The 20,077-nt window shown below is 41.8% G+C and overlaps 1 protein-coding gene across 3 annotated transcripts in view; it reads right to left on the bottom strand.

Moving 5' to 3' along the window:
• Positions 1–20,077, bottom strand: part of MAP2K5 (mitogen-activated protein kinase kinase 5) — a 134,443-nt gene that overhangs the window by 79,938 nt on the left and 34,428 nt on the right. For all 3 annotated transcript variants that reach the window (XM_035132287.2, XM_060282474.1, XM_035132289.2), the window contains exons 9-12: positions 14,047–14,086; positions 8,528–8,596; positions 8,359–8,440; positions 7,439–7,500 (exon numbers count right to left, since the gene is read on the bottom strand). In XM_035132287.2, the coding sequence (XP_034988178.2) occupies positions 7,439–7,500; positions 8,359–8,440; positions 8,528–8,596; positions 14,047–14,086 (253 nt within the window). The remainder of the gene's footprint in view (positions 1–7,438; positions 7,501–8,358; positions 8,441–8,527; positions 8,597–14,046; positions 14,087–20,077) is intronic.

The following is a 20,077-nucleotide window of genomic DNA, read 5'->3' as shown; positions in this document are numbered from 1 at the left end:
ACAGCATAAAATACAGTATAAAAACATTAATAACAATAAAATTCAAAGTTCAAAAATCAATTTTGGGGAAAACCCATCCAATAAATATTAGATGGTCAACAGGGCTAGCTGGCTAAATTAGTCCTACTTGGGCCAGTGAGGAGGCCAGGGGAGAGTTAGCTGTGGGGTCCCAGAGCGGGTAATCTTCATAAAAAGGGGAGGGGGAGGGAAGAGAAGAGGAGGGAAGAGAAGAGAAGGGGAATAAAAGATCAGGCTAGATTTAAATTGAAGGCCAGGTGGAATAGCTCTGTCTTACAGGTCCTACAGAAGGAGGTTAAATCATGTAGGGCCCTAGTCTCAGAGGACAGAGCATTCCACCAGGTCGGAGCCATCATAGAAAAGGCCCTGGTCCTGGTGGAGGATAGTCTGACTTCCTTAGGGCCCGGGACCTCTAAACCAGTGGTCCTCAACCTTGGGCCTCCAGATGTTTTTGGCCTACAACTCCCATGATCCCTAGCTAGCAGGACCAGTGGTCAGGGATGATGGGAATTGCAGTCTCAAAACATCTGGAAGCACAAGGTTGAGGACCACTGCTGTAAACTATGGTTATTCATGGACCTTAAGGTCCTCTGTGGGGCATACCAGGAGAGGTGGTCCCGTAAATACGAGGGCCCTAAGCCTAAAAGTTAATCACCTTTGCTATATCTTGTGATAGTACATTCCAAGCTTTACTGGAATTCCTGTAATGGAGTGTGAAGAAGCCACAGAAAAGTGGCCCTTGTGTGATTGACACATATGCACACCCTGTAACAAAAAGCATCTCAAGCACATGCCTAGGAAAAATGCATTTCTTCTTGTCTTTCTATAGAGCCAATCCAATCAATAGCTAAGGAATTTAAACTGCCAGGGTGTGGACTTCTTACTTCCTTACCCATGTAAATTTTATTCCTAAATCTGCACCCCTGGTGGCGCCCCTGGTGGCCTGGCGCCCCGCGCCACCGGACCCGGGCCTAGAGACGGCCCTGCTTCAGAGCAGGGGGGTTTCGCGTGAGAGAGTTTAGGGGGTTCATTTAGCGGCTGCAGCCGCCGCCGCAGAGTTATCGGGCCCGCTGGCCCTGTAGCCCCGTCCACATTCCCACTTTGTGGCCCCTCCCGTGCCTTGGCCCCACCCCTGAATGACCATGGCTTGCCCCCCCCCCAGTTTTGATCCTGGGTACGCCCCTGGTACCCAAACTAAGGCCCGGGGGCCGGATGCGGCCCAATCGCCTTCTAAATCTGGCCCACGGACGGTCCAGGAATCAGCATGTTTTTACATGAGTAGGATGTGTTCTTTTATTTAAAATGCATCTCTGGGTTATTTGTGGGGCATAGGAATTCATTCATTCCCCCCCCCCAAATATAGTCCAGCCCCCCACAAGGTCTGAGGGACAGTGGACAAAACTTTATTTCTTAGAACAAAACTTTATTTCTTAGAACTAATAAAAGTTGCTTCCTTACAATTCTTAACATCTTTTATTTTAAAATGTGAATAAGGGACTAGTCCTTATGATAGAAGATGAATACTAGAAACTGTCCACATGTTTTCAAGTTGAGTGTACACAAAACTACAGCAGAAATGGGGTACAGGTCGGGAGGGAAATCAGTTATATCCCGTCATATAAGATGTGGCTAAGCATCTTTGTTTTCCACTGTACATATACAGTGGTGCCTCGCTTAACGAATGCCCTGCTTAACGAAATTTCCGCTTAACGAAATGATTTTTCGAGCGGAGGTTGCCTCGCTAGACGAATTCGTTTTATGAAAAATTCGTCTAGCGAATCGCGGTTTCCCATAGGAATGCATTGAAATTCAATTAATGCGTTCCTATGGGGGAAAAAAAATTAAAAAAAAAATTCAATGCATTCCTATGGGATTCGCTAGACGAATTTTTCGTTATAAGAAAAGACCCGTGGAACGAATTACATTCATCTAGCAAGGCACCACTGTACTGTAACAACACATCAAGGAGTGGAGGCTACACTAAATGTAAATGCATATTGCTGTTCATTTTTGGATTTTTAATTTTGGATTGTATCAGTTCATTAAGAGCTTTTGTACCAAAGCATGTCTGCTGAATAAATACTTATAAAAAGCACACTCTTAACCAAGCAGATTTTTCATTTCAACTTTTTCTTTTTTTTTAAAAAAAAGAACATTTCACAACTACAGATCCAACAATGCCCTATAACCCTTTGTACATTGATCAGGAATCACAGCTATTCATTTACACTGAATAAAAGGCCATTTCCTGGTTCAGAATGTAGACGCAAGGTATTGAGCATTATATCAAAGAGATAGTGGCATAGAATTCATTTTGACTGAATACTCCAGAAGATAGTGTGATATTCAGTAAAGCAGCATTTGACAACAATGACTTGACAAAACCTTGACACAAATAGTAGTTAGATCAGCCATCAATCACTCACTCTCTTGACAGCTTAAGTGCACATCTTTTGCAGGGGGAGAAAGGCTTCAATCAACATTAGCACTCAAAATACAGTGCATTGTGTTACTGCTTCAGGAATGGAAATAAAAATGTGAAGTTACAAGCAAAAGGCAGTTTGGGAATACCGTATTTGTTAGCCCTGTCTTAGCTTTGGCACAGCACTGGAGGAATGTCCTTGTTTTCTGGTTGCAACTGAAAGATTGTTTTTAAGTCTAGCATAAAGAACTAACAGGTGGCAAAGGCTGAGTACAATGGATTCCAACCATGTTTTACAGATCAGGAGCAAGACACTCACATTCACTTGTGCAAATTCAGTTCATGTTTCTCTTAAACTGAATTAGTTAAAGAAAGAATGCAGTTGAATATAATGAATTGAGACAAGGGACAGAAAAACACACAAAAATATATTGGCAAGTTGATACTTAACTGTGACCCCTTAACCCCCCTTTAAATCCATATCAACAAAAAGGAAAGAACTCACCCTGAAACTCACCTACAGGTGGTACCTAACACCAAGAAAACTAGCGCTAATGCGCTCAGGAACCTCACCAAAATGATGGAGAGGGTGTACCTCAACAGGCACATATTTCCACATGTGGTGGGAGTGCCCCAAAATCCAACTATTCTGGACAACAACCATATGAGAAATATGTAAAATAACCAGGCAAACATTAGAAATGACCCCAGAACTGGGCTTACTAAACGTCTTTCAAGACAATAATGCACACTTACACCACAAAGAACTCATAACCCACTTACTCTCAGCAACCAGAAACACCATAACCAGACACTGGAGAGACCTGTCAAGAGTAAACATGGATAGATGGTACCAAATAGTGGGAAACAGCCCTACTAGAAAAATTAACCAATAAGCTGAAACTGACACGGGGAGAAATAGAAGAAGACGGCTTCACCCCGGTATGGCTACCCTTTATCACATACACAGCCCAACAAGACAATGACAAAAATCCACCAACAGTATACAAATAAATATGGCTAACTTGATGCAAAACACCCACCAACCCTATGCACACACGAAACAAAAACCACCACAGCCAATCACAAATGAACACACATACCCTAGGCCAACTCCAACATCTCTCACCACAAGCGAACAGCAGATAACCTGCACAAGCGACGCTGACAAGCCCCCCCCACATATATTAAGTAAAATAGAAACATCATCCCCTGACCCCAACTCCACCCATCTTTCCCCCATCTACCTCTTTCCCCCTTTTCTTCCCAATGTCTCAACAAATGAAACTGATTTGTAAAAATGTTACGAGAGACATTGCACACACTTTTGTAAATCAAGAAAATCTTTAATTAAAAACAAAACAAAACTGTGACTCCTTAAAGGCACCAGCAAGACATTTGCTCTGATCCAGCTGGAGAGCTTCTGCAATATATGTTAATATCCCCAGCTAAAGGGGAAATCCTGTATCTGGACAGACACTACACATGCAGTCCCTCTCCCCAATCCAATATTCTAAAATCTCACCAGTCAGGAGTTCAGGAGTAGCATATTCATAACACACACTCTCCCACTCCACCTTCTCTGCTGAATGGCTGAGCGTGGGTTATTGTTTTTTTTTAAAGGCTCTTATCACATAGCCCTGGCTGCCCCATGTACACCTCCAGACTTGCAGGCTCACCTGTACAAGTCTTCCCCGGTGCCTGCAAGGTCCTGTACCCCCATGCTGCTGAAATTAAGCATGAAAGAAGCATTTATTGGAGTCAGTAGACTAGACTGTGGTGTGTGCTAGGTTGAGTGAGGGGTGGAATGCACCAATTTCTCCTGTTTGCAGATGTTTCCATGGACCCAAAAGGGTTGGCAACCCCTTGACTAGACTGAACTAGAGACTTAAGATTTCTTAGATCAATCACTCAGTCAGGTTTTCAGAATCATGCAAAAATTTCATTTCAGTTGGTCATGAATCCAATGTGTGGCCTTGGACACAGCACATGTTCCCTTTCTGAAAAACTGTTTGAAGATGCTACTCCAGAATGCTTGTTGTCAGGATAAATGCCCAGGAGGAGAAAGTATTTGTAATGTACAGTGAATTATAGAAATGGTTGTTATTTAATATGATCATGCAAATCCTCTGCATTGCAAAAGTGAAACACTTTTACTCTCACCAAAGTGGTGTGTGCATGTGTGTGTTAGAAGTGAACCACGCTGAGTCTGAAAAAACAAGCCCATCTGCAAGTGCTCCAAAGAGATAGCATCAGATTAAAAGATGCTCTTTGCACATGCAGCTAAAGTGGAGAGAATGAAGCTGAGCTGCGAATTACAATGAAAGGAGCCTAAATAGCTGCCTGCATCAGATTAAAGGATTTCAGTTGTCAGCTTGATGTATAATGAGTGTGGAAAACAGGCATTTAATTAAATGGTACATTTTAGAATAACTTTTTGTTCTGCTTTAAACCACTTAAATTATCAAAGCCTGCTTCAGATTTAGCAATTGTTCAGCAGCACCCTACCCCATGACACCTCCCTTCCAACTGGTCTTGGCTGTGGCTTTAAAATTATGATACATTCTCTTCTTAGACTTGGAGAATTCATCTCATTATCCCCAGCATGGCGTGAAGGGATAAGATCTGATACCAGTGCAACAACTATGCTGAAGCAGCTCCTGGATGGATCATGGAGAGAGGACCTTCATGTACACCACCCTAATGGATGGAGCAAACAGAATTATTATTGATCTTTTGGGAAAGATAGCTCCTATATATTGGGGTATGTTATGCCTATACCAGGCATCCCCAAACTTCGGCCCTCCAGATGTTTTGGACTACAATTCCCATCTTCCCCGACCACTGGTCCTGTTAGCTAGGGATCATGGGAGTTATAGGCCTAAACATCTGGAGGGCCGCAATTTGGGGGTGCCTGGCCTATACACTGTGTAAGTGCATAACTTAATATTAGGGATTACTCACTTTAGGAAAAAAGAAAAGAAAAAGAAAGAGGGCAAAGGTTTATAGAATTATGAACCATGGCAAAAGGGTGGATAGAGAGGAACTTTTCTCCTCCTGTCCTAACAGTTTAATATGGGGTCACCCAATGAAGCTGCATGCAAGACTCACAGGAAGAAGGGCCTTCTTCACATACTGCTTAATAAACTCAAATAATTTCCTACCATAAGATGGTAGCTGCTGGCTTAGATAGCTTTAAGAAGGATTATGTAAATTCATGGAATATGAATCTATCAAGGGCAGTCTTCTGCAAGCTGCTGCACTACAGATGTTTTGGACTACAGCTCTCAAGAGCTTCAGCCAGTATGATGAATGGGGGGGTGATGGGAGTTATAGCTCAAAATATCTGGGGGGCACCAAATTTGGGGAGGCTATTGTCAGGGGGTTGTTGCGGCTACTCTCGAGTAAAGATGCTCCAGTCCGCTCTGTCTTTAAGAGTTTTATTGTGCTTACTATTTACAATGCAGAGATAGCAGAAAACATGACCGCCTAGTCACTTTCAGAACCCAGCAATGGCTTCCGTCTGCTTTTCGGCCAGCATAAAAGCCTGGGCACCCCAAAACGCCGCCCCTTCACCCTACGTGTGGGCGCAGCCTCAATTCGGGCGCCGGAAGGCAAGGTCTCCCCTCTTGCTGGCTGGGGCGGCGCCTGGGCTCCGATGTCTCGCTGAGCCCCTCATCTGCTGACCCTCGACCAGAGCGGTGCCAAGGCTCTGATGCATCTCTGAGCCCCTCCTGCACACTCTGTTGCCCATAGCTTTGCCAGGGCTCAGACGCCTCACTGAGCCCTCTCTCCATTCCGCTCCATTCCTCATTCCCTTCTCCTGACTCGCAGCTCGTGCTGTCGCTGGGCGAAGTGCTGGTCAGGATGACGGGGGGGGGAGGCTCCCTGTAGGGAGTCCCCCTGACAGCTATCAAGGGCCGTTAGCCATGGCAGCTACACAGAACCTCTGCATATACCATATTTTTCCATGTACTGTATAAGACTAGGTTTTTGTTTTTGTTTTTTTACCAAAAAATTAAGTTTGAAATGGGGGCTCATCTTATACACTGGTAGTGCTGAGGGGTGTTTTCTTAATTTGGAGTCCCCCAAAATAGGGGACATCTTATACATGGGGGCATCTTATACACAGAAAAATATGGTAACTCTGAATGCTGGTGATAAACAGTATGGATTTGCACAGAAAACTAAGCAAATAGAAAAAGGACTTGTTGAGATCAGTAGTGGTTTTGTTATGAAGAAACAAAACAAATACGGGAGGTAGAATTGCATAACACCTTTCACTAATACCCAATAGAAACGTATGTTGATTAATGGTATAGAGTTGATTATGCCCTATAGTACTGGGAGATACTGTTGCACTCCAACTCCCATCAGTCACAGCCAGCATGCTCATCTTTCAGGATGGGCATTGTAGTCCAACAACATCTGGGTCACCCTGTCCTAAACTCTGTAATGCTGTCTTCCAGACGTTGGTGGACTACAATGCCCATCCTGAAAGTAGAATTTAGCAGAAATGGTGAAACTGACATAATTAAAGAGACTCCAGTATGCCAATGTGAGAATTAATAATTTAGAAACTTTGTAGGATGTTTTCTTATAAACAGACTTCTTAGGCTCCAACAAATTACAAGCCAAACTTATTTGTGATTCTGTAATACATACTAGAAAGGGAAGAGGTTTTCCCCATCCCCATTTTTAGAGGGGTAGTTGTGCAGACTGTTGCACCAAAACCAACCAAAGGTCTTGGGGCCTATTGAAGACTAACAGATTTTATCATGGCAAAAGCTTTTGTGGACTGAAGTCCAGAATGAAGTTAATGCTAATCCTCAAAGGTTCATACCATAATCAATTTGTTAGCTTTCAAGGTGCCCCATGACTCTCACTCTCCCCCCACTCCTCATCTTCCTATATTATTTATATCTACAAATATCAGCTGTGATAAATATTTAAGTATTTAACACTATTATATTAAAAATAGAACCCCAAAGTACTCACTGCTACGGCTATTCTTCCCAGTACGTGTTCTGGAATTTTTCTGTAGACATCCAAAGAGCCCCCTGCAGGAACGAACAAAACATAGTTAATATCAAAGAAAACAGAGAGCAATTTTCTTGTAAAGATATTGACTCAGAAGAAAGGATTTAGCCTGTAATAAGCAAAGTGAGGTCTGCCAACATCCCCCCTGTTCACCTATAGGGCTGGCCCAAGCCACTGCACTGTATCATCTGAGAGGAAAGCACAATCCTGGAGTAGTGCTCCAGAGTTCTTTTGTGATATTGCCAGGGATAGGGAGGAAATATCTTGCTATCAAAATCAATTGCTTGACTCACCTGCTCAGGTGCATCTGCCTTGTTCATTTGATACATTTTTAATTGTGTGAACAATGGGGTTAAATTGCTAAAGAAACCCAAGCGAAAAAATCTCTGAAACTCTTTAATCCTGCCATGCCCAACCCACTACTGCTTGCTGAAAACACACAGGACAATGGGTGAGCTAATAGGCTTATTGAAAGGAAAATCTGTGCTGGCGACTGAAACATTAAAAGTGGGAACAGCTGTTTTGTCAGTAAAGACAGATTGTATGGAAGTCGAAAATATCAAGCAACAGATAAAGCAGCATTTACTTCTGTTCTATTTAAATTTTCAATAAAAAGTCAATGCAGCTCCCATTGAGGAAAATGTAACATACTTAACATCAAGTAATCATGACTCTCGCCTGCCTGATGTGTTAAGGCTTGTGAAAGGTTATTATTTTTAAAATACCTCCTAAAAAAGAGAGAAAAAGACATCTTGCACCATCTGTACTAGGAATCGCTTTGTGCTTCTTTAGGATGTGCACAAATGTTCAAATTGATTTTCCAATTACATTAAAAAAAAACAGTTGAGGCTTTTCAAGAATATGCAAGCACCACTCACCATCCATGAATTCAGTACAAAGGGAAATCCTGTTTTCTACAAAAAAAGCACCGTAAAATCCTATGATATAGGACGAATCACACTGCAGAAGAAGAAAAAGAGAAAAATGCTGTCAACGTGGAAGACACACTATACATAGAACTGAAATGTAAATGCTAGAAAATTGTACCTTGTAAAGAATTTCTAACTCCGACATAATCTGCTTTTGAAGCTCCAGTGTAATATCTAAAGGTATCACCTGAAAGTAAGCATCAAAACATATCTCATTACATAATGCATGTGAACACTGTGGCCATCAACAAACCTATATATTTTTCAGGTGGCAATGAAAACTCCTGCTCAAGTCAACTGGCTACCACCAACAGATGGCCAGTTTGTCGCCAACAGAATAGGGTATTTTGAGTGATGATCAATACCTGTAAAGATATTGGCTACCAGTAACTAAAGCTCACACCTAACAAGTTACAGGTCGGTGTTGCCTGCTTTACCCCTGAACATCTTTCAAGGCACCGCAGGGTGCCATGGCACACTGGCTGAAAACCAGGCAACCACCAAGTCAGTTTTATCTGACCCTGGAAGTGGCAACACATTTTACCGTAAATAAAATTATGGGGTATTATGGAGCTCCCTCCCATTACATATCAGACAGGTACCATATTTATTGTCTTTCTGGTGCCTACTGCAGTTTTGCATTTTCCAACAAACCTTTTAAGTAGAGATTTTTATTTAAATAGATTTATGTATTGGATGTGAAATTGTTTTTACATATGTTTTTATTATTGAAATTTTTATTGTTAATTGCTTTAGGATGTTTCATGGAAAGTGATTAATAAATTAAAATACAATTATTATTATTATTATTATTATTATTAATAGTAATAATACACACTCCCGAGAATTTGGGTAGTTGGTAGTTGCAGGATTAACACAACAATACACGAGGTTGGAAATGGAAAACAACATGGCCTTCGATTTTAAAACAAAACACCACAGCACACAAACAAAAAGAACCTATTTCTAAACCTACATTTTACAGTATTGATGTCTGTCTAAACAGAGAAAAAAGAGCATAACCAGTTTCTATCAAGAATTTGCTTTAGGGTTATTTATAAAAGCTCTCACTAAACTAAATTGTAACTGTAATAGAAAGGCTGCCAAGAGAACATTTAACACATTTCTCCAGATCAATAGTCATTTGCCAACAATATTCACTTACATTTTTTTTTCCAGGGTGGAAAGCTTAAAACAAAGTAACCTGCTGGAACACTGTATCAATTTTGCCCATTAAAACAACAACAAAATTTAACCCTCTATCATATCTAAAAGAGATTGCTTTTCCAATTGTTAAAACCCTGCTCGAAACCCAGCTTCCCCCATTGCAAAAGCTCTAGCCGAATATTGACTGGATTCGATGTCACGGATGGCAAATGCTGCATCAGCCAAGACGTGAAATGAAGAAAGTCCCTGAGCTGCTATGAATTACAGGCACATTGATTTTTAAGAATGGAAGGGTCTTAGCCCTGCTTCACACAAAATGGCTACCACATGGCTTTTACTCAACATTGCATTAATGCTGCCAACTGCTCCAGGCTGCCATGTGTTCATGAGCAAAGGCTTGCCGCAGAGATCGGCCACTATGACACAATCTCATGCCACACCACTGCATAACTGTGGCCACAGCATGCCACATGAAACACCCACTATGCAATTTTAAGGAGCTTCCGTTTTGTCCAAAGTAAGTCCAAAACAGTAATAATGGTACATTCACCACTGTGGACTTGTTGTTGTTTAGTCGTTTAGTTGTGTCTGACTCTTTGTGACACCATGGATCAGAGCACACCAGGCACTCCTGTCTTCCATTGCCTCCCACAGTTTGGTCAAACTCATGTTGGTGGCTTCGAGAACACTGTCCAACCATCTCATCCTCTGTCGTCCCCTTCTCCTTGTGCCCTCCATCTTTCCCAACATCAGGGTCTTTTCTAGGGAGTCTTCTCTTCTCATGAGGTGGCCAAAGCATGGAGCCTCAGCTTCAGGATCTGTCCTTCCAGTGGACTTAGCCAGAATTATTTTAGGACAGAGGCAAGTAAACTTTTTCTGGAAAGGGTTGCATTTCCTTAGGGGGTCACATGCCAGCAGTGGGCAGGACCAGGGCTCAAGGTGGGCAGGGTCAAATTCTCTCCTTTCTCTGTCACCTCTGTCACCAGCTTCTCTTTCTCTCTGCAAGGGAAGATGTTCTTGCAAAAGGTCTGAACAAATTGCTTACAGAGGGCTTCCTCCCCACCTCTGTTTTGGCTTTCCTCCCCATTTTTTTCTTGCTCTGCCTTCCTTCTTTCCTTCTACTTTCCCCACTGGAAGTAAGGCTGAGGACCACACACAGCCAACTTAGAAGATGCTAGGAAACTGCAGGAGATCCAGATTGTGGCCTGATTTGATATTGAGTCAGTCATGCATAAACCCACCCATTTCAACATGGCACAAGTTCCTCTCAATTCCCCAAGGCTCACTAAAAGTAAACTTTTTTGGAATGTCCTCCCCAAAGAGGCCCACCTGGAGAACTCACAGCTATCATTTAGCCGCCAGCTTTTAAGAAATGCTAATGTAAGCATGTAACTTAGAGCAGTTTGATTTTACCACCTATTAAAATGAGCTAGTTTGCACACATTATTCCTAAATTGTACTTCTTGTTTCTGACTACTCTCTTGGCTGCCCTGAGATACAAAATTATGTTGAAGGTGCAGAATATAAACTATGTCAGCAAACAGGCAGCCAGGATTTTCCTGTTGGATCACTGACTCAGACTACAAACCAACCCCCCCCTTACCCAGGAGTAAGCCCTATTGAATTCAGTAGGAATTACTTCTGGGTAGACATGTTTAGAATTGCACTGTAACTCTGGGACCTAAATCACCTATAGATTTACATGATTTTAGTTAATCTAAATACAGAAATGGACAAAAGGTATTGAATTCTGGGACCTGCGTTTGTATTCTGGCCCCTAATATTTTATTAATTTATTTGAGTGGAAGCGTGCCAAGAAAAGGGGTGGTAAGGCAGGAAAGGGGTCAGGGGGCATGTTCATACAGCTCGAGTGTAACCCATTCCCCAATTTAAAATGGGAAACGTGACTCCCAGCCCTAAAATGATTGCCCCGCCTTGTGTTAAGTAACAGCAGCAACAGAAATAGCAATCAAGTTCCTATCTACAATGGCTTTGACACGGAACACTGCAAGGGGAAAGGGTTAACCCTACGAGAAATACCTGAACCCATTTTCTCCACTTCTCTCCTACACCTCCAGGACAAATAAGGATGAGTTGTCAAGTTAAATACAAGCAGTCAAGTGACTGAATTATAATTTACTCGGTGCTCAATTTAAATTAGTGAGAGGCTATTAAAATATACAGTATAGCGATGGCAATTCATCACCGGCTGTCATGGATGACTTCATCTATTTGCTGGAATGGTGTGCGCGCCACTAAAGGGAACGAGAGCAAAATCACAGGTCAAATTAAGCTGCAACTCCATTTTAATTCACTTATTTAATCTGCGGTGACATAATTGTCTTTTACAGTATGTACAACTCAGAGGAAATTTGGGAGTACGATAGTCAGTATACAAATGATTAATCAAATGGACCATTTAAATGCTAGGTTAAGAGCAGAGGAAACACTGTAGTTGCAGAACAGCACACAGCCCCCTCACACACAATGCAAGGGAAGGGATGCTACCTCCTCAGTCGTGTGGCTTCCCGCAGGAGACAAGAAGGTTCAGAGGGCATGTTCCGCAGGCATCAGCTGATAGGAAACCACAAAGCAGGAGCTTCTTGCATATTTAATTCATATAGATTTTTCCTCTTGTTTTTTAAGTAAACAGAAAAAAGTTTTGAAGTGGGAGGGGGAATATAAACTGCTGGCACCCTCTTTTTTCAAACTCTTCTCCCTCTTTCCACAAAGCAAGGCTCAATATATTTTCACACCTGAATCAACAAGTCAAATGGCATTCTTATGCCCAGCCTAAGGACGTGCAGCCTCAACTTGGTTTAGCTGCCGGAGTGCCAGAGGCGTCTTGTTCTCTGAGCCACCACGAGGACTTGTCTGAGGACAGAGCTGCTGGCCCCTTCTTGGCTACATTTACCGTAGATGCTGCTCTGACAAGCAGTCAGGTGACACAGGAGGCCAAGGAGATTCCTTCTGTCCCTGTACCCTGAAACCTCTGGCTGAGCAACTTGCCATTCAGGTAAAATATCAAGTGTCTCTCAGATGGCCCATAGCTGCTCACCAGCTGGCCAGCTAATCTGCTCACCAGCTCATCAGCATCCTGGCTTGAGTGGTTGTCTTGTCAATACTCATATTATTATTACTACATTTAAACCCCACCTCTTCTCTTAGAACCCCTCAGTGCAAATATTATGACCCCTCTCTTAAGATTCCGACATGGGGACTGGCCCATTGTCTTCTAGTGAGCTTCCCGGCTGAGTTGCAGACTTGAATCTGGTTCACCCAGTCCTTGTCCTGTGCTCTTAACCAATATACCCCACTGGCTCTCACACTGGTCCACACCTGCTTTGCTTCCAAACCACCGATCTTCACACTCACATGAACAGCTGTGATTATCCTCAACCTCTTAAGTAGCTACAGCTGTGCAAGAAAGTGATAAAGCTGTGTTGGTGCTTCAGTCATAAAGTATGATTTACTGGCACCGAAAGTATTGGGATCAGAAACTTATTATTTTATTCCCATAATATATTGATTTAACAAGAAACACATTCACACAAAAGTATACAGTAGATAAAAACAATTTCAAGTCCAATGCAGATACAGGTTGGGATAATAATCTCCATTTAAGGCTTGCTGAAAAACGACACCTGTTCTGATATGTAACGCAAGGGGTGGGTGTGTTTGCGCAAATCAGGGCAATATTTGCTATCAAAGCTCTCATTATTTAACAGAGGAATCAGGCTTATTTTTCCCAACCAGGAAGCGGTGGATTCCAAAAAGGAATTCAGTGCAATTTGGCTAACACTGCCTTCGCCAACCTGGTGCCGCCTCCCCTACCCCACCCCAATATGTTTTGGACTACAGCAATTGTGCTGGCAGGGGCTGGGGGAAACAGTATAATCCAAAGCATGGGGTTTGGATTTTGCCAGGTCAGCAAAACTTAAGTTTAGGAAGAATTTGTTGTTCTCCCAGAGTATGCTGATGTCTTACTGGTAGAAGACAGAAGGTCTCTGGGTGGAAGCAAGAAAGGAAGACCCATTTCAGAAGGAAGCTGAAGAAAGCACTTGAAAACATATTCTAGGAATGCTGAAGGCTTCAGCAACAGAATGGACAAGCTGGGCCAGTGTGCTTGGTGCACCACCAGTATCTGAGATTTTCTAATTCACAGTTTCCAGTTCATCAGTACACATTACTTTTCCAATGCATGCAAATACTTCTCAAGACTACTTGTGTGAAAGAGTGTGTAGTGGTGTGAATAATATAATATAATATAATATAATATAATATAATATAATAGTATGTGCATGTGTGTGTATATATATGTGTGTGTGTATGTGTGGTGCTTTTTGCACTACGGCCTGAACATTATGTTTTGCTTTCATGCACCAAGGCAAATAATGCAGAAATAAGAATTTGATGGTTGGGGCAGGGTAGGAGAGGACTTTTTGTAAAGCAGTTTTTGGAAGAACATACCTTTACGGCTAGTATTTTCCCACTGGGGACATGGTTTGCTCTGCATACAGAAAAAAGAGAAGAGAAGTCAGTTCAAACTGCCGGGGGGAGGGGGGTCGGTCCACATCCATTCTTTGGATTTGTTACACTAATGAATACTTGCAGCCAATGCCATTTTTGAGCAACTTGTTAATTTGGGTGATACACATCACCAGTTCTAGCTCTTATGAAGTAAACAGCTTCAGACATCTTTCCAATTTGCAAACTCAAATCAATCTTTCACAACTCCTGATTCACCAACTGAATGCAACCTATCAACTGCATAATGTGGTTTAATAAAAGCTAAATAGGGTTCCCATTTTGCTGCCTGCCTGCAAGGGCAAAAACAGAGAAGGGGGTGATATCAAGCACATGGCATGTATCAATACCTGCACTATTCTTGTCTTGGTAGGACATTGCAAGACTCACCTAAAAAGCACACCATAAAATGCAAAGTGATTTGCTAGCCATAAGGACTGCAGCCTTAGTGCCTCTGTTCATATATATTATTACAGAATAATCACTGAAACATTTACATTTCTACTATTTCATTTTGATTTATGAAAATACAATTTATGTATAAAAATCATGCACAAGCCATGTGATTTATTTGCAAACACAAGTAAATTTTTAGCAGCATTTATGCAAATCCCAAATATACTTGAAGAAAAAGCATTTAAAAGCAGAAAAGAAGAATATCCACTTAAGTGATAATTGAGAGACTGACAGCAGAAGGCACAGTCAATAAACCAAATAGAATGTAATCCATGAGGTAACTATTGATGAACCAACAATGGCAGAACATTTTGACTTTCAGATCACCAGAAACGATAAGAAAACAAACATCTGAGATGGGATGCTTAACGTCTGTTAGTTCAATATGTACTGTGCCGGGCAGTTTGGCAACTTAATTAGCTTGTCAAGAAAGCCGATCCTTCCCACCACCTTCTTATTCCATGAGAGGAGTGGGGATGGTCTCTTGTTTCCAAATGAATTAAAAGGAAAGACTTGATGATTTAATTATGATGCACGCCAATTCATCCGTGGAAGTTTGGGTTAAATTTCCAGCAAAGAGCAAGTACCTGGTTTGGTTTACAGAGCATTGACAGTAGCAATTTAACTTTTAATTATCATTGAGAAAGAGATCACAAAACAGATACCGTGCCCACAGGGGCAGAGCATCCCCTTGGCTTCTGCAAGTGCCATGCTACCTGGAAGAAAGGAGAGTTGTTTACTCCTGACCGCCATGGCATCTCAATTGTCTTGACCTCCTACAGCACATTAACTGTAAAGTGATTAATGGAGTCTGAATGGGAGCTTTGGTTACACCAAAAGAAAACCGGACACCTCGGCAGTGTTTTAATTAACAGCTAACACTTCAAATTAGGCTGTAGCTGCTGCAGTAATTACCTGTCCCAATGAATTTGCTGGAAAAACATTCCCCCGCAAGTGAATACTAAGCAGAACAACTAGTTGACACTGGTTGTTTAAATTATGTGCTTGCTATCTTGATCCAGATACCAAACCCAATTCAGGGCCACACATATAGGCACATGGAGCTCCTACACACAACAATTCTTCCTCCATTTGTTTCAATATAGGAAGAAGAGCAACACATCCAAAAGAATAATGTTCCAATCTTCTCCCTGTGGTGAAAAGAATGGGGGCAGGGCAGGCCTGCTTTGTGTAGTTTTGAATCCCTGCAGTTCTGCTTTCCGGGAGAAGATGCATCAAAAAGGCAAAATATTCTGGATCCAGGTGGATACCTTTAAAATGACTTGCTTAAGTAAAACATGATTTGTTTGTTTCATTACCTGGTCAAAATTTATATCCTCTAAATATAACATCACTTGAGATAATTCAGTGTTATAATCTATGGATTGATTTTCCAATTAAAGCATTTGGATCAATTAACAGGGTGCTGAAAATCTTGCAGAATGCATGGTATACGGTAGTAAGCCCTCCTCCCAAACAGAACAGTATTATTTCTAAATTAGAAGGGCATTGATTCATCATCTCACTGACTTTTAACCCCCATTTCTGCTCACCTAATCAGAAAAATTAACTCATGGTAAAGATTGGCAGTTTTCATTCTTCTAAATAGCCTCTAACGGCTGGAGTAGTTATTTTAAGCTGCTGCTACATTTAATATTCCTACCCTGTTTAAACAGACTACAGGAAAGACGAAGTGTCAGTTGCTGCCTTTTTGACACCTCCCTACCAGGAAAACAAAAACAAAATACAGAACTCTCTTGCTGAATGTTACCTATTTGTGTTCATTACTCTGAGCCTTCTATATCCATTTACAAAGAACAGCTTTTAAGCATGACCAGCACAATTGTGTCAAATATTTTATTAACCTTGACTATTAACCATATCCCCAGACGTTTGAAGCCTGAAGGGACTTGGTGTGGGCCAAGTCCATTTTGCATAACTCCAAGTTTCTACCACTTGGAAAATTCAAATGCTTCCCTGCAGGGAGCTCTGAGAAGGCAATGTGCCCAGACCTGGCAAGATAGCTATTTTGGGCACAGAAAGACAGACTGTGTTATCAGAAGCAGGCATGTGCACACACACATACCACTTGAGAGCAAAACCATTCAAATTTTCCTAGTTGCTTATTTTCTGCCTCCTGAAGGGTGATGAGCTCACTAGTGTGTGCGTGCGTGTGTGCGCGCGCATGCACGGTGGGACCATAACAATGATCCCAAGAAGTCGACAGGAAAAACCAAGGAACCTGAAACTGCTTTCTCCAGAATCTTGCAAGTTCTCAACAGAGTCGTGTAAGTGACAGATGCCTGTTAGGACCAGCATAAAGATGACCCACAGAAAAGGGTCTTTGTTACCATTTCTGCCTCCTGGTTGAAGCTACATTGTTCCCCTTGATTCCTTCTTACGGGACAGGAAGCACTGACAGGGTCAGATTTGTGAAGTATCTAGAACGCAATGAAAGCCATGCTGGATGAGACCAAAGGCCCATCTAGTCCAGCATCCTGTGGCCAACCAGATGCCTTTGAGAAGCCCTCAAGCAGGACAGGAGCACAACAGCAGTCAAATGTAGACACATTGACATGAGCTGCCCAAGAAGAGGAAATAACTAACTACACAATGTTCAGAAAGCCTGCTGGAGGGGAAGATGTCTCTAATCATAATCTCCATCCTCTTATTTTGGATGCAACCCTACTGCAAGGCAGCTGTTGATTTGGCTCCATAATACATTACTCAACGATAGTCCTCAGTGCTCAAAAACTCCTGGATCAGAAAACAAAATGAAGCACCGCCCCACCAGAAACAAAATAAGCAACAGGGGAATACCAGCCGATCACATCCTCATGCATGAGAAGCTCTGTTTCTCTAAACATTACACACTGTGCAAGGAGATGATGCTCATTGGCTGTAGACAACATGTAGCAAAATCACGTACAAATTTGGTTCCAGGCCTTTTTGTTTGCACACTCTAGATTTAGCACTCTGCTCTGTGCTAATGGCCAGAGTTTGGGAGTTTTAATGATGATATTTTCACATACTGAAACAGCCGTCTAAAAAGGAAAAGATTCAGATGGCTTCCAGGAAATTAGCACTTTGACAGTTGTTGCCTTCTGTAATAGGCAAGCCCATTAGCCTGACTTGCTGGTTGTTAAAAAGAGGATATTCAGAAGTGAGCAGCGCTAGTAAAGAGCAGCTCTTATTGGGACTCAGCTCGTTCAGAGCAACAATCTATGCCAGCCCTTCCTTCTGTCTGAAATCCCACCGCAGATGCTTGAATAATGACCACAAAATGATTCATTATTAACTTGAAGGCATGCCCTGGCCCACAAACTGTGTGCCTCTAAAACTCTTCCAATGACTCAAGACCCGCTACACAATTTTTGGAGGAGGAAAAAAAGAATCCTGCAGTGACAGAATGGGCTGTACCATTTTAGGCTGCAGATAAAGGAATCACATTCCTGAATGCTCCCCTGTGCTTTATAAATTTGTTTAGCCACTTTTAAAAAGGATTTATTACCAGTCCTTTCTGCAAGGCTCCAGGACAGCTTAAAACCATAAAATACTACATTAAAATCAGTTAAAATAATTTACATCAGAAGAAGGGGGTGAGTCCTAAAAATATACGACTAAGCTGTTAAAGGCCAGGGTAAAGAGGTTGAGCCTTTAGCTAAAGCTATACAATGAAGGTGCCAGACGGACCTCTGTGGGGAAGGAATTCCACAGCTACAAACTTCCAAGGGTGGTAGAACTACCAAGAGGGGTCTCCACCACCTATCTAAATACCCAAGAGGGTCTGTAGGGAAGGAGGCAGTGCTTTCATATATCTGGAGACTAAATCATTTAGGGCTTAATGTGAACACCTTGGACTGCAATGGCAACCAGTGCAGCGGTTTCTGAAGAGGGGTTGTATATGTCTGATAGCTAGGCGGACTCCCAGAAAAAGGGCCTGCTGAAGAAGAAAAAGAAACTAACTACAGTATACTCCTGTTTGCTTTTATACAGAAAGACAGCCAACACGCCAATCCATTCTCTGTACAGCTTAAACAAGCTTGCAATAACCCTCACTGAGCTAACCATGTTAGATCCCATCTCCTAATAAACAACAGGCTTCTGTTGTTCCTTACCAAAAATACCTGACTTATTTTTAATCAAGAACAACTTAACTTTTTGCTGAAAATTCAGGAGGATGAGTACACAGTGTAAAAAAACAAGTTTAATTTAAGAATCAACCAGTTTCTAATTAAACTGCCATAGGCAGCTGGTTGGATAAGTTTTAATCAGTTTCAGTCACCTATTGATTGGGATACTGAAGCTTTAAAAATTAAAAGTAAAAGTAAAAGATGATTGGGGAATTGCTCCATCTCAGAACAACAGTGCAGCCCTCGGTAAATAACTCCTCTTTTAACCATCAGCTAAATGAACACTTCAATATTGCAGTACAAAGTCTTCTGCAAAATTACTTTAACTAACAAGCAGAAATTTATCAGCTTCAGCCAAAATCAATGCTGAAATCAATTTGAACACTGGTTGTGTCTAAAGGGGCTCATTGGCAATTTAGGGAAATTACACCATGTAAATGTCTGTGCTTTAATTGAACAGTTTCATCAACTAGGCTGTGATTGCTGTCCATTCATTTATTTACTTTCATTGCAGCGCCAGTTCAGCAGAAGGAACGGTTTTTGTCAAGGCTGGGAGGAGGCACTTCATCTTCATTTTATGCACTTTTGTGCATAACAGATTTTATGAGCCAGGCAGCCAACGGCTGGGGTCAATGGAAACAAGTGAACTGCAATCACCGGTCAGTCTTGGTTAACCTGTAACGATTGTCCACAGGAATTTGGTGGGGTAGTAGCCCAGATATAGTTAAAGCATTCGTTAGATGAATGCAAGAGGGTAAACACAGACAAGGAGGAAGAGGATACAAAACCCAGTGGAAAACAGGAGGCTGATGTTTCCGTGTGTGAAAGTCCCCCCCCCCAAAAAAAACAGACTACTTGTGCACTAGATTTTTTTAAAGCCCACTTAAAAACAAAACAGCACAATAATATCAGACCAGAAAGGTGCATCTAAGCTCAACCTTCTTTGATCTATCTGGCCTCCTCTGGGCAGCTTGCAAGCAGAGTATGGAGGCAATGGCCTTTCCCTGTGATCTGACAGCTATACTGCCCTTGAACATGGAATCTCTATTTAGATAGCATGGCTATCTATTTAGATACTGTAGTTATTGATAGACGAAGACCAATCTGCCTAATCCTTTTTTCCAACTCACCTAACTTGTGGGCAGCATCAATCTTGTGCTGGTTATAGACATAAAAAATCTCTAATAATATTTATATCTCACACTTCTGGTACAAAATCAATGTTTAAAATGACAATTTAATTAACAACATAAAAGACAGTCAACCAAGGAGAGAGGAGCAGCAGTTAAAACCAAACATAAACACATTATCTGCCACATACAATGAAAGTCTGCCAGTCTTTAATGACTGATGAAAAACAGCGAGGAAGTTGGCCAGGTGATATT

The sequence above is a fragment of the Zootoca vivipara genome, chromosome 14 (genome assembly GCF_963506605.1).
Source record: "Zootoca vivipara chromosome 14, rZooViv1.1, whole genome shotgun sequence".
In the NCBI taxonomy this organism is placed as follows: Eukaryota; Metazoa; Chordata; class Lepidosauria; order Squamata; family Lacertidae; genus Zootoca; species Zootoca vivipara.
The sequence above is the reverse complement of the archived record's forward strand: the minus strand, read 5'-3'. Positions and strand labels throughout refer to the sequence as shown.